Source organism: Pteronotus mesoamericanus, unplaced genomic scaffold (assembly GCF_021234165.1).
Source record: "Pteronotus mesoamericanus isolate MK-2021 breed Mesoamerican mustached bat unplaced genomic scaffold, CSHL_Meso_final scaffold_582, whole genome shotgun sequence".
NCBI classification, from domain to species: domain Eukaryota; kingdom Metazoa; phylum Chordata; class Mammalia; order Chiroptera; family Mormoopidae; genus Pteronotus; species Pteronotus mesoamericanus.
The window spans coordinates 2,749,131-2,762,158 of NW_026555323.1; the positions used below are offsets into that span (position 1 = coordinate 2,749,131).

At 52.3% G+C, this 13,028-nt stretch overlaps 1 protein-coding gene across 1 annotated transcript in view; it reads right to left on the reverse strand.

Annotated features, from left to right (window-relative positions):
- LOC129061280 (neuronal acetylcholine receptor subunit alpha-7) overlaps positions 1-13,028 on the reverse strand; it is a 60,868-nt gene that overhangs the window by 9,010 nt on the left and 38,830 nt on the right. The window contains exons 5-6 of the mRNA XM_054561972.1: positions 3,763-3,842; positions 14-181 (exon numbers count right to left, since the gene is read on the reverse strand). Of these exons, the coding sequence (XP_054417947.1) occupies positions 14-181; positions 3,763-3,842 (248 nt within the window). The remainder of the gene's footprint in view (positions 1-13; positions 182-3,762; positions 3,843-13,028) is intronic.

Consider the following 13,028-nt stretch of genomic DNA (forward strand, 5'->3'; position numbering starts at 1 on the left):
CCGCTGGGCTTACCCATGAGGTCCCACTCTCCGTTGGGGATGTAGCCGCTGATATCTGCCTCCTGCATCTGCAGATCCAAGGACCAGCCTCCATACGACCAGGACCCGAACTTCAGCTTGCACTGCTGCACGTCGAAGGGGAACCAGCGCACATCGATGTAGCAGGAGCTCTTGAATATGCCTATGTGGGTGATTGGCACCATCAGAACACTCACATGTGTATGTATGTGTGTTGGCACAATATATCACACATACGGATTATATGTAATATTATTCAGCCATTGAAATGATGAAAATCCTACTACTTGCAACAATGTGGATGAAACTTGAGGGCATTATGCTGAGTGAAACAAGACAAAGACAAATACTATATGGTATCACCTTTACATGGAATTTGAAAAAAAAGTTGAACTCATAGAAACAGAGAGTTGCTGGTGGTTGCCAGGGTATAAGATGATGAGTTTTAAGGATTTAAGGCACATTTTGGTGACTATAGTTAATAATATTTTATACTTGAAATTTTCTAAGAGAGTAGATCTTAAGCATCCTTGAAAAAAGGTAAGCATGTGAGGTTACAGATGTGTTAACTTGATGGTGGAAGTAATTTCACAGTGGTTATGTATATTGTCATCACATTGTACACTTTAAATATATTATAATCTGTCAGCTATATCTCAATAAGGCTGGAAGATATTAAAAACAAAAATAAACAAACACACAGCAATCCCTCGGCCTCCATCCTCATGTGCTGTTCACGATGCACAATGCCTACCCTTCGTGGAGTGAGAACTTTGCTCGTCTTATAAAGGATTGGTGAGTTAAACAATACATTCTTTATGATGTTCTGTATGTCTTTTTTTAATCCTCACCCAAGGAAATACTTTTTAAAATTGATTTCAGAGAGGGAAGGAAGGGAGTGTAGGCGGGAGGAGGGGGAGAGAGAGAGACACACACACACACACACAGAGAGAGAGAAACACCGATCGGTTGCCTCCTGCATGCATGCCAACTGGGGGTCAAACCCACAACCTTTTGGTATAAGGGACGATGCTCCAACCATCAAGCCAAGACTGTGTGTCTTTTTGATTGGTGCTTTGTGCACACATCCTCTGGCCTTGATGTCCCCTCTTGAAGAGGAGGCGATGTGGGTACCAGGGCCTCTCCCCTGCGTGTGGCCAGAGAGGACCCACCCTGGCCCTCCAGACTCCAGCTAGACCTTCCAGAATAAGCTGGGTCTTTCTTTAAGAAAGTCTCCAGCTGAGAGCTCAATGGAAGATTCACTGTCTTAACATTCAAGACCACACCAACGTCTCTATTGAACGCTGCTCTGAGGGATTTCTGTGCAAATAATTAATACTTTCAGTGTGCTCTTAAATGCGTCCACAGCTTCGAATCCTAATAATAAGAGAAAAGGGAGGGATGTGAAAAATCCCAGGGGAGTTGGTAAAAGTGATGGTACTTACAAACAGAATTTAAAAAGTGTGTGTGTGTTTGGTGAGTGCGGTGAATATTTTCCTTAGGTTAAAAATTGAGAAAACACCTTGTTCTCTAGAAATACACATGCTGGATAATTTTCAGTCATCAGAATTCTTGGAGTTTCCTTGAAAAATTAAAAATTGAACTGCTATTTGACCCAGCAATCCTACTTCTGAGAATATGTCCTAAGAATCTGGAAACACCAGTCAGAAAGAATACATGCACCCCTCTGGCATAGCAGCATTATTTACAGTCACCAAGATCTGGAAGCAGCCCAAGTGCCCATTGGTAGATGAGTGGCTAAAAAAGCTGCAGTACATTCACACAGTGGATGACTGCCCTGCTGTAAAAAAGAGAGAAAGGAAAATGTTCTGAAACTAGATTGTGGTAATGGTTGCACAACGCTGTGAATTTACTAAAAAGCGTTGACTCATGCATTTCAAATGGGTGGATTGTATGGTATGTAAATTTGTTATACATAAAAAAAAAAAAGCTGTTAAAAATAAAAATATGCGATGGAAATAAACCCAAGTTGCTATTCCACAACCAAGTCTCAGTTTCAAAGCTTGTGCCCAGAACACACTTCGTCTGCACTTAGCTGACCAGGCAGAGAAGCATCCGATCAGCCTGGGCTTCCCGGGCCACACAGCCCCACCGGCGCCTCTCCGCCGAGGGAGCGGGACTCCGGGTCGCAGCACAGTGCCCTGTCCTGAGCTGGGCCCCCCGGGGCCACGGAGGCCAGGACGCAGACACAGGTGGCTGGAGGGCCAGGAGCCCTGCTCACGCACCTAGAATCAGCCTCAATCTTCAAAACAGTCTGAGGCACCATATTCTATGAGCGTGTGTGAGATGTGTATGGTGTGGTGTGTGTGGAATGCAGTGCGTAGTGTGGTGTGTGGTACCTGTGTGTGGTGGTGTGAGGGAGTGTGTGTGATACATGTGTGGTGTGTGTGTAATGTAGTGTGAAGTGTGGTGCGTGTGGTATGTGTGTGGTGTACGTGTGTGTGTGGTGTATGTGGAATGTAGTAGGTACTGTGTGAATAGAAAGTACTGTGGTGTGTGGTGTGTGGTGTGTGGTGTGTGTGGTGTGTCGGTGTGTGTGATACATGTGTAGTATGGTGTATATGTGGAATGTACTATGTAGTGTGTGTGATACATGTGGTATGTTTGGATGTGTGTAGTATGTATGTGGTGTGTAACGCAGTGTGTAGTGCGGTGTGAATGGAACTGCCTGTGTAGTGCGGTGTGAACGGAACTGCCTGTGTAGTGCGGTGTGAACGGAACTGCCTGTGTAGTGCGGTGTGAACGGAACGCGGTGTGCAGTGCGGTGTGAATGGAACGCGGTGTGTAGTGCGGTGTGAACGGAACTGCCTGTGTAGTGCGGTGTGAATGGAACGCGGTGTGTAGTGCGGTGTGAACGGAACTGCCTGTGCAGTGCGGTGTGAACGGATGCACTGTGCAGTGCGGTGTGAATGGATGCACTGTGCAGTGCGGTGTGAATGGATGCACTGTGCAGTGCGGTGTGAATGGATGCACTGTGCAGTGCGGTGTGAACGGAACTGCCTGTGTAGTGCGGTGTGAACGGAACTGCCTGTGTAGTGCGGTGTGAACGGAATGCGGTGTGCAGTGCGGTGTGAATGGATGCACTGTGCAGTGCGGTGTGCGTGTGTGGCGGTGGTGAGCGAGCTGGCTGCAGGTCGCCTGGGACCAGGATATCAGTCCATCGCAGTGGGGAGGAGATCCTCCTGGAAAAGAGCATCTGGAACAATCATGTAAAGATTTTTGGAATCCTGTTACTGTCTGTAGGCCACAAAGCCGTGTTCCAGGGCCACAGGCCAGTCACGGAGCAGCCCAGGGCCCCGCGAGTCCACAGGCATGATGGGCTGGTGGGAAAAGAATCGACCCCAGGAAGCAGTTAACCATCGACGGCCTAAGAGAGAGGAGAGACAGCCATTGAGAACTGGGTCACTGACGAGATCCCTGCCGAAGCCACCTGATCGGGGATCTAACAGGCAAGTAAGTGCTCTTCCACGCCTGCACTCGAGAAGTGAGCTCAGCCCCTTTGCTGTCCTGCCCCCAGCACCTGGCAGGCAGCACCTGGAAAACAACAGCTGGCAAGCAACGCCTGGCGAGCAGCACCTGGACAACGACACCCGGACAGCACCACCTGGAGAGCACACATGCCCAGAGCTCAGAGCTAGCCCAAGGGCTCATGGGAGCACCGTCAGGACTGATGCCCCCGGCTCGGCGCGTCTCGCTCTAGGAGGACCAAGGAAGCGACCTTACCTGGAGGGAGGTACTGGCAGTGCCCAGAAGAATTCACCAGCACGTTGGTGTGGAACGTGGCATCGAACCGCTCATCGGCACTAGCAACAGGAAAAGGATTTCGTGAGCAGGTACTGCCCCCCCCAGGGCCCTTGGGTCTGCCGTTGCCGAGGTCCTCCCGCTTTGCGAGGGGCTGCTGTTTGCTCTCCTGCCACCCCGGCATCGGCCTGCGAATGAGTTTTGCAGCTGATCCTAGAGATCTCTGACAGGTTCGAAGGGGCCAGTGTTCACCCCCACTTCATAGAAACTGATTTTTTTTCATATGCATCTAAAACAAAGTTCTGAGCAAAAATGAAACTCGAGGACAGTTGCGGAGGACGCGGCAGATGGGGAATCTCAGTCTCCGAGCAGGAGAGGAGGGTGGGCGGGGCACACGGCCGCTGTGCCCAAAGCGTCAGTTCCCGACTACAAAGGCCCGTTCTTGGCTGGGCTTTAACAAACGTCCCTCACTTTCTGTATTCTGTGACACCTGGGGCGTTGCTGACTTGGGGGCCAGGGGGCTGCCCCCTTTTCTCACCTGCCAGGGCTATCCAGTTGCTAGAGATAGCAAACCACCTGCTCATGAGCACAGGTCTCAAATACAGACAGACCAACGCAGAGCCCATGCCCCAACCACGCCTCTGTTGGGGGTCTCACACTCTGGGCCACCATCCACGTGTCTCCATCACCCGGGGCCACATGCTTAGCGGGCAGCTAAGGAAGCCTCAGAGCCTGCTGAAATTATTCAAAAGCCAACCCCAAGCCTCCGCCCACCCCTTGCTTGCCTGCGCCCCCTCCCCCAGCCCCCTGCAGGGTCCCGGTGCCTCCCCATGAGGCTCTGCCTATCCTGTGCCTCCCAGTTCCAGGGAGCTCTGAGTATGATAAACGTCTTCCTTCACGGCAGACATTTCTGTGTCTGCGTGTCTTGCCACGTCTGATTAAAACAAATCTCGAGTACCCTCAAAGCACAGCCCCTGTGTGTTAATTTTAAAAAGTAAACTGTCTCAAGAAATGGAGGGGGCTGGTCAAGAGGCTGGCGCCACAGAGCACAGTTGCATTTATTTTAGCACCTGGGGGAGTGCTACTGAGGTCTTCCCACTTTCTGCGGCGCCTGAGGCAGCCTTTTCTATTCCTCAGAGTCTTTAAACAGAAAACTCAGATCAAAAGACAGTTGAGAACAGCCTTCGGTGTGACAGATGCCATCGGCGACAGACTCAGAGAAAGATCCAAGAGAAGTCAATGAAAGGCATGAAAATGTACTGCTTAGAAAAGCCACATCCTTCCCAAAAAGGAAGAGCATATTGCATTTAGAAAACCAAAAAGCAATATGGAAATTCAAATATGATTTATGAAATAAATTTGTATTATAAGTGGCTGGGAGGTTGGGCGGGTAAAAATCAGAGGAGAAACATAGGGCAGAGGCGATGAGGGTCTCAGAGGACAGGCTGGGGGGGCTCACTTAGCAGAAGGGCAGGAGAGCCCTGGCCTGGTGGCACAGGTGATTAGAACATCGTCCTGTGCACCAAAAGGTTGTAGGTTTGATTCCCAGTCAGGGCACGTACCTAGGTTGTGGGTTCAGTCCCTGATCAGGGTGCGTATGGGAGGCAATCAATCAAAGTTTCTCTCTCTCTCTCTCTCTCTGTCTGTCTGTCTCTCTCATATCAACAAATGTGTCCTCGGGTGAGGATTACAAAAAAGAGACAGGCAGAGAGGAACTACCCAAGAAATCATGTAGACACATTTCCTAGTCCCGAAAGGAAACAGTTGAGGGTAAGGGCAAGGAAAGGTGTTCCCCAAAAGTGAGTGCTCAGAGGGCTTGTTACCCAGGGTCACGGGCTTCAGGATCGGCTCCAGGAAAACAAGAGTGAACACTGAGAAAGAGGAAGTCACCTGTCGAACTGAACCTGGAGACTAAGAAAAGGGGTTTTGATGACAAGGAGAGCAAAAGGCCTGGAAAAGGGGTGGGGTCCAAACTATAGCAGGATCTGAGGGGTCTCTAGGGAGAGGGGGTGGGTTCCAATGTGGAGAAGAAAGAATATGCTGGAAAATACCATGGGCTTGGTTAAGGACACTGGTTTGGTTTTTTTTTTTTAATCCTCACCTGAGGACATATTTCCATGGATTTCAGAGAGAGAGAGAAAGAAACATTGATGTGAAAGAGAAACATCAATTGGTTGCCTCTCGTATGTGCCTCAACCAGGGATCGAACTCACGACCTAGGCATGTACACCGACCAGGAGTCAAACACTCAACCGTTTGGTGCAGGGAGTGGCGCTCCAACCAACTGAGCCACGTGGCCAAGGCAAGAATACATTGCTTTTAAAAATCTTGTAATAAGAATGAAAAAAAACCCCCAGAGCCTCCAGGGAGAAAAAAAAATCTGTATGAGAAACTCATGGTTTGAATATGAAACGAAAATCCAATAAAGCTTAAAGGAAGAAGGAAGAGAAGGAGGCTAAAGAATATGATTATGATTAATCATAAAAGAATAATCATTTGAGATGAAAAAACATAGCCTCCTCTTACTTCCAAACACACACACAGAAGGAGAGAGAAGGAAGAGGGCTGAGGATGGAAATCTTTGCTTGACGGCAGTTTGTACGCAACTGGTCTTTTTAAAAAATTCATTTGAGAGAGAGAGAGAGACATTGATATAAGAGACATCGATTGGTTGCCTCCTGCAAGCGCCCAGCAAGGCATCAAACCGGCAACCTAGGCAAGTGCCCTGACCGGGAATCAAACCCATGGACCACCTGGTGCATGGGACGATGTTCCAGCCAACCGAGCAGCAACTGGGCCAGCGTGGTACCCAACTATTTTAATGAGTCACATTATAAACAGTGGCTTGGCTTTCAATAGCTGAACATATGGACCTTTACAAACTCCCTCTGGGCCATACCGTGATGTGAAACCAGGTTCCCTGGAACCCTGAGCATCTACGGAGGAGCTTTCTGCAAGTATTTGGTTCCCAAATTTTCTTTTTGTATTTAAAAACCTCTAAAAAAAGTCCAAACACACTCAAGTGACTGTTTACAAATTTGTAACTTTTCAGAGACTACCGGTGTATTAATTCATGTGGCCCGTTGAACTCCTTTCCAGGTGGAAGTTAAACTCAAACTTCTCTTGCCCTGAATGTGTGTGTATTTGCATCTCTTGTAAGGGAGTCACACACTGGGATTGCAGATTTGCATTGCTCTTTTAGAAAATTTTTAGAAGATTCTATTTATATACTTTTAGAGAGGGAAAGGGAGGAAGAAAGAGGGAGAGAAACAACAAGATGTGGTTATCTCCTAAGCGCCCCCTACTGGGAACCTGGCCCGCAACCCAGGCATGTGCCCTGACTGGGAATCGAACCGGCGACCTTTTGCTTTGCAGTCCAGTGCTCAATCCACTGAGCCACACCAGCCAGGGCTCTTTTAGAGAATTTACATTCCTGCTGACAATTCCAGCACAGAACTTGCACCTGGTTTGGCCCAGGCTCCCGCCACTGCACCGGCAGGGACCACAGGAGACGCACAGTTTTGCTTCGTTGAAGCTTGGACTCTTCTCATCTGGTCTTGATGTTTGTAACAAAGACCATGAGCGTCTGTTAGATCTGTGATTCAATTCTGGGAGGAAGGAAAAGAATTTCCTCCCAGTTCCTCCTGCACGCAATTGGATCAATTTAATTGAAGAGACCCCTTGAGATCGGAAGACGAATGGGTAAAAAAAAAAACAACGAGCTAAAAACCTGTTACTATTAGCAACGGCTTACCTGTGTGACTCAGTGATTTCTCAGTACGGTTCAACCCAAGCAGAAAATTGAGATAAATGAGACTGTAGCACCGCCATAATTAGCAAAATGCAAATCTTAATATTCCGGGTGACTGTTGCAGGGTTCCTTCCCCTTGGCAAACTGATTTTTATACAGAAATGACATAAAAGTAAACTCTTATAATACATGAGGGCTAATGCCCAATTCTTCGTCTGTTTTGACCATTAGGGTTGGAAGTGTCATTTGTTAGGAAAAAGGAACCTGTGGCTGAGTCTGAAACGTCTCACTGAGGCAGGGGGATCGATAAGTCCCTGTGCTCGTGAGTGGCACAAGGACCTGGGAGGGGACAGAATCACCCTGCCAGGGCTTTGCAAACGTGGGGATTTCTTTCCACCACAGCCAAGTGCCCCCCAAGGCGTCCCGTGGGGCGGGCCACGTGTACTTCCCAACAGTTCCAATTAAAAAAGATCGATGACTGCAGAAGGCAGAGCCTGCTCCCTCCTGACAGAAATGCAACGATTGCTTCCAGACCCCTTCCCATGATTCCCGGCGCCAGGTACTGGACGACCCCGCCTTTTCTGGACCTTCCACGACCTGGTGTCAGACGGTCCATCCTCGCACGAACGGGGCTCGCTGGCAGTGCTGGGGCGCAGCTGGGCTTTTTCTTTGTCCCCTTGACTACGCGTCCCCTCACGTTCCCACAGGTGGGTCAAACCCGCAACTGTTTAGTGCATGGGACGACGCTCCAACCACTGCGCCACCTGGCCAGGGCCGAAGCCTATATGATGTTATTAACCAATGGCACCCCAATAGATTCAATTAAAATTTAAAAAATAAAATAAAAATTAGTTTATCCCAGTCAGGGCACACACCAAGGTTGTGGGTTTGATCTCTAGTCGGGGCATGTACAGGGGGCAACTGGTCCATCTTTCTCGCTCACCTTGATGTTTCTCTCTCCCTCCCTGTCTCCCTCTCTCTCAAGTGTGCTCATCACCCCAAGCCAAGTCTCCTTCCATCACCCTTTATCCCCCCTTCACCCTCGGCCGCCTCTCCCGCCCCTCCCCCTGGCCATCACCGCGCTGTGGGCTGTGTCCGTGTGTTTGTCTTTTGCTGAATCCCTTCCCCTTTCTCACCCAGCCTCCCAGCCCCTCTCCCCTCTGCCAGCTGTCAGTCTGCCCTCTGTATCCATGAGTCTGACGCTTATTTACAGGGGATCCCTCCCCTTTAGATGGAAGACGGCGCAGCCCTGGGGGGCCGTGGGCATTCTCAGGGACCCGCACAGCAGGATAAGGGGGACGCGAGGGCTGACCGTGCCCCCGCCCCCGGGCTGCACGCACCTCCCCCGCCTCCGCCGGCTGCTGCTGATGACTGACTGCCTATCGAGTCCCTGTCACACATGGTTATTACACAGGCCCCTACCGTCACGTCGGCCCTCTGTCTGATGCCACTAAGATCGATAAGCTCTTCTCCGAAGGCTGTGGTCTTGGGCTCGACAGGCCCCGCGACCCTCAGGGCGCAGAGTGGGGCTGCCGGCAGCTGCTGGCCTGGCCATCCGCCTGCGCGGCGTCCCTGATGACTCCGCCCGCGGTCGCTCCTGGCCCTGAAATTCTGCTCCCACCCTTTGCACAGCGGCTGGCACGCCGGCCTTCCAAGCTGGCTGACAGGGGGGTCGGCCACAGGCAAGCTGGACGTCAGATGCCGAGGAAAGATCATCAAGAAGCCGTGGGATGAAAACTGGACGGAGACAGACGGCGTGTTCCGGAATGGAAGACGAAAGGCCGACGCGGCCAGCGAAGGTCTGAGGGCCGAGCCAGCTCAGGGAGAGGGGCAGAGGAATGGTTTCACTTTACCTAACTTGTAGAAAAATCCAGCGCAGGACGTGTAAAAGCGCACCAGAGGCAGGCTGGCCTGAGGCCTGCGAGACCCCGGAGCCAGGCGCGCTCCGCTGGGGGGCCCGGGGCCTGTGGCCGACCGTCTCTGAGCGCCAGCTTCCCGCCCTGATAAATATGGTGCTTGTACTGACTTTGGAGTGATGGGGAGCTTTGCAGAGAGAGTGGGACCAGGCAGAGCGGCTAAGGTCCCCTAGCGACAGTCCACGCTTCTATAACACATGCTACCGCTCCCAAGGGTGTAAATCCCGGATCCTCTCTGTGACCCCGGCCCCCCACCTGCCCTGCTTCGGGCTGAGAGCCCCCGAGTCCCGGGACGCTGTCCCTGCCACTCCCACCAGGAGCTGGGGCTGAGTCTTCCAGTCGCCCCAGGTGGAAAGACTTGGAACTTGAGCGAGTGGCTCCTGCGTGCTGTGGCCGACCACGCGGACAGCTGTCCTTCCCGCGTTCAGGGCCCTGACGGCTGCTGACTGTGAGCGCCCGCTTCCCTGCTCAAGGCGGGGGGTCCTGGCTGCCAAGCACTCTCAGTCCATGCGCAGGGCAGGCGCGAGGAGACGACGCTCTGGAAGCAGCTGTCAACCCCTGTCAGAGGCGGTGGCAGACGGTCCCCCAGAGCTCCCCTGTGGGAATAGCCCCATTGCCTACAGAAGTAGCTTGCTTTTTAACGCATTCTGTGTTGGCCTCCCTGCCTCCTTCCCTCCCCGCCCACCCCCGGTCCCACTTCCTCTCCCAAGTAAACTGCATGCACTGAAGCCCTTGTCTTCGGGAACCCAAGGAACTTGGTAAGAAAATAAATTCTGTTTCATCGGCAACTGGTTCATTAGCCCGATATGAGCCCCTCGCAGACTGGGTCACACCACACCTGAGTGTGCCCTATATGCATCGCCCCTGTCCCAGGCTCTGCCATCAGCCACAGGGTGGTGGGGACGTGTGACAGAGAGGGCTCAGAGTGTAGCCAGAGTACAGCACTCTCAGAGCCAGACACAAGCCTGCAGACGTGGCAACGTAGCTGAGCCCTGGCCGGGTTGCCCAGTTGGTTGGAGCGTCGTCCCATACACCAAAAGGCTGCAGGTTCGATTCCTGGTCAGGGCATGTGCCTAACCTGGTTGTGGGTTCAATTCCAGGTTAGGGCATGTACAAGAGGCAACCGATTGATGTTTCTCTCTCACACCCATGTTTCTCTCTCTCTCTTTCAAATCAATAAATATACCCTTGGGTGAGGATTAAAAAGAAAAAGAAAGGAAAGAACGGTTGACACCCCACGGTGGCCTAAAAATGCAGAGGTAACCAAAGCATCTGCAACACATTCACCAACAAAAATCAACAAACGTTGTTATGGGCTTTTCTGACTCAGCAGCTGGAGAGCAAAGAAGCCCAGAGAGGCAGGGGCAGCTGCCCGAGGCTGCACAGCACAGGCACAGCAGCGGCCGAGGTGCCCTGGGTCAGGTCGTCTGACTACCAGTGCCAGCGAGGCCTTTCATTCTGCCCGAAGGGGAAGGCCGCGAGTGGCAAGCCATCCGTAACTGCCACTCATTTGGAGCACGATGGTGTTCAGAAAAACCCTGGAACTGCAGGCTTCCAGTAAAGAGGAACGAGAAGCTCCTGGGGTCAGCCCCCCGGCAGGCGTGGTTTTCTCCGCGCCCGTCCTCTCGCCCAGCAACCCGGCCAGCTGGCTGGCAACACCGAACCCTGTTCTTCATCCATCAGGGCAATAAAGCAGCCCGTCCCAGACCTGACACAGAGATGGCTGGTCTGCGGGGCCCGGCCTCTCCCGAGCACGGAAAATGTGTTATTGATACACCTCGCAAACCATTAGTGGCTCACGCTGGCACTGCAGTGTCCAACTGGGACAGTGATGGACATGTCAGCCTCGCTGATCTGGGCTCCTCTCAAAGCCACAGCCGGGCACGACTGATGGCCTGTCCCTCCTTGGGGAAAAGCCCCACCCCCCCGCCACGCACATGTATTAACGAGACATCACGCGAGGCCACGGGGAGAACATACCAGTGAGTGCCTGGCACCTGGCGGAAAGAATTAAGCTCAACAATTCCCCAAATCCCCAATGACGGAGCATCAGAAGGTCAGGATCTCATTAAATTCAAGCTGGTTTTGCTACTTCTTGTGTCCATTTTTGGAGTCAGCCCCAGCCTCGGATATGCGGGTTGCCACCAGGATTTCTGTCCTTCCCTTCCTCCCAGGGCCGCACCCCCCTCTTCCGTCTCGTCTGTGCACAGATATTTATTCAGCACGCTCTCGGCGGCCGGGAGAGGTGGCAGGCCTGACGTGCTGTGGCTTTTCTATGACAGCATGTCACAGACTCGTCTGGGAGCTGGCGGGGACAGGGAGTTGAGCTGCGGTTGAGGCACGCGAGATGGGCGCGTCTTCCACGCCAGGAGGGGACACCAGGCAAACGCGGGTGGTGGGACGGGGTCAGGCATGTGGGCGAGCTGAGAGCAACGTCTGGCCGGGGGCTGGAGAGCAGCCGGTGTCAGCGGAGGCTGCAGGGGGTGCGCAGGTCCCCCCGGAGGTGGGCGGGTCCCCCTGTATGCAGACGACAGAGGGACCTGGCTCACTGCGTTCAAACGAGGGCTCTGCCCTCCCCCCTCCTATAGCTTTGTTATTATTTTTAATCCTCACACGAGGATATGTTTTCTTTTTTCAATTGATTTGAAAGAGAGAGAGAGAGAAACATCAATGTGAGAGAGAAACATTCACCGGTTGCCTCCCATCCGCGCCATGACTGGGGATGGAACCTGCAACCTAGGTTTGCGCCCTAACCGGGATCGAACCCGCAACCTGTTGATGTACAGGCTGATGCTCCAGCCAATGGAGCCACCCAGCCAGGGCCCTCCTACAGGCTTTATCGGATGCACTTAGCCAATTGCACCTTTCAGCCGCTTCCTTCATTATATTGCACGATAAGTCTTCACTTAACGTCCTCTATAGGTTCGGCAACCTGAAGTGGACCCACGTCTAATGAAACCCATTTTGCCATAGGCTGATTGATATAAACAAAAGTTACGTTTCTAGGGCGTTCCGTCAGTGTTGTTCAAGAGCCTGCTGTAAATGCCTATTTTGGTCTCATTCCCCCTCCCCCGATCTTTCAGTTCCTGTTGCACCATTTCCCTTGCTTAGCAGGGGATGGCTCATCTCCGCAGGACATATGTTCATGTGCCTCCCTCCCTGGGCATCCTGGGGAGCGGGGAGTGACCCCCTCCCTTGATCCCGACAGGTTCCCTGCTGGCTCTGGCCATCAGCAGGTGCTGAACAGGCTGAGGGTTTCTAAGCCAAGTCTCTAAGGGGCCTGGCAGCCCCCCCGCGTCCCCTGCGGCACACCAGCCACCACGCTGGGAGACGTCCGCTCCACACGGAAAAGACTCAGGGAGACAGACTTGAGGAGACGCCACGCCTGCCAACACCTTGACCTTGACTTCCAGCCTCCACGAGAAAACTAATTTCTGTGAGAAAATAAATTGTTGAAGTCACGCAGGCTGTGGTCACGGGGGTTCACGCGCTTCACCTGGTCACTAGGACGCGTCTGAACTAGTTTTAAAAGGCGGAGAGTAACAGCGAGTCAGAGGGGAACGGCCTTCTAGGCAGAGGCC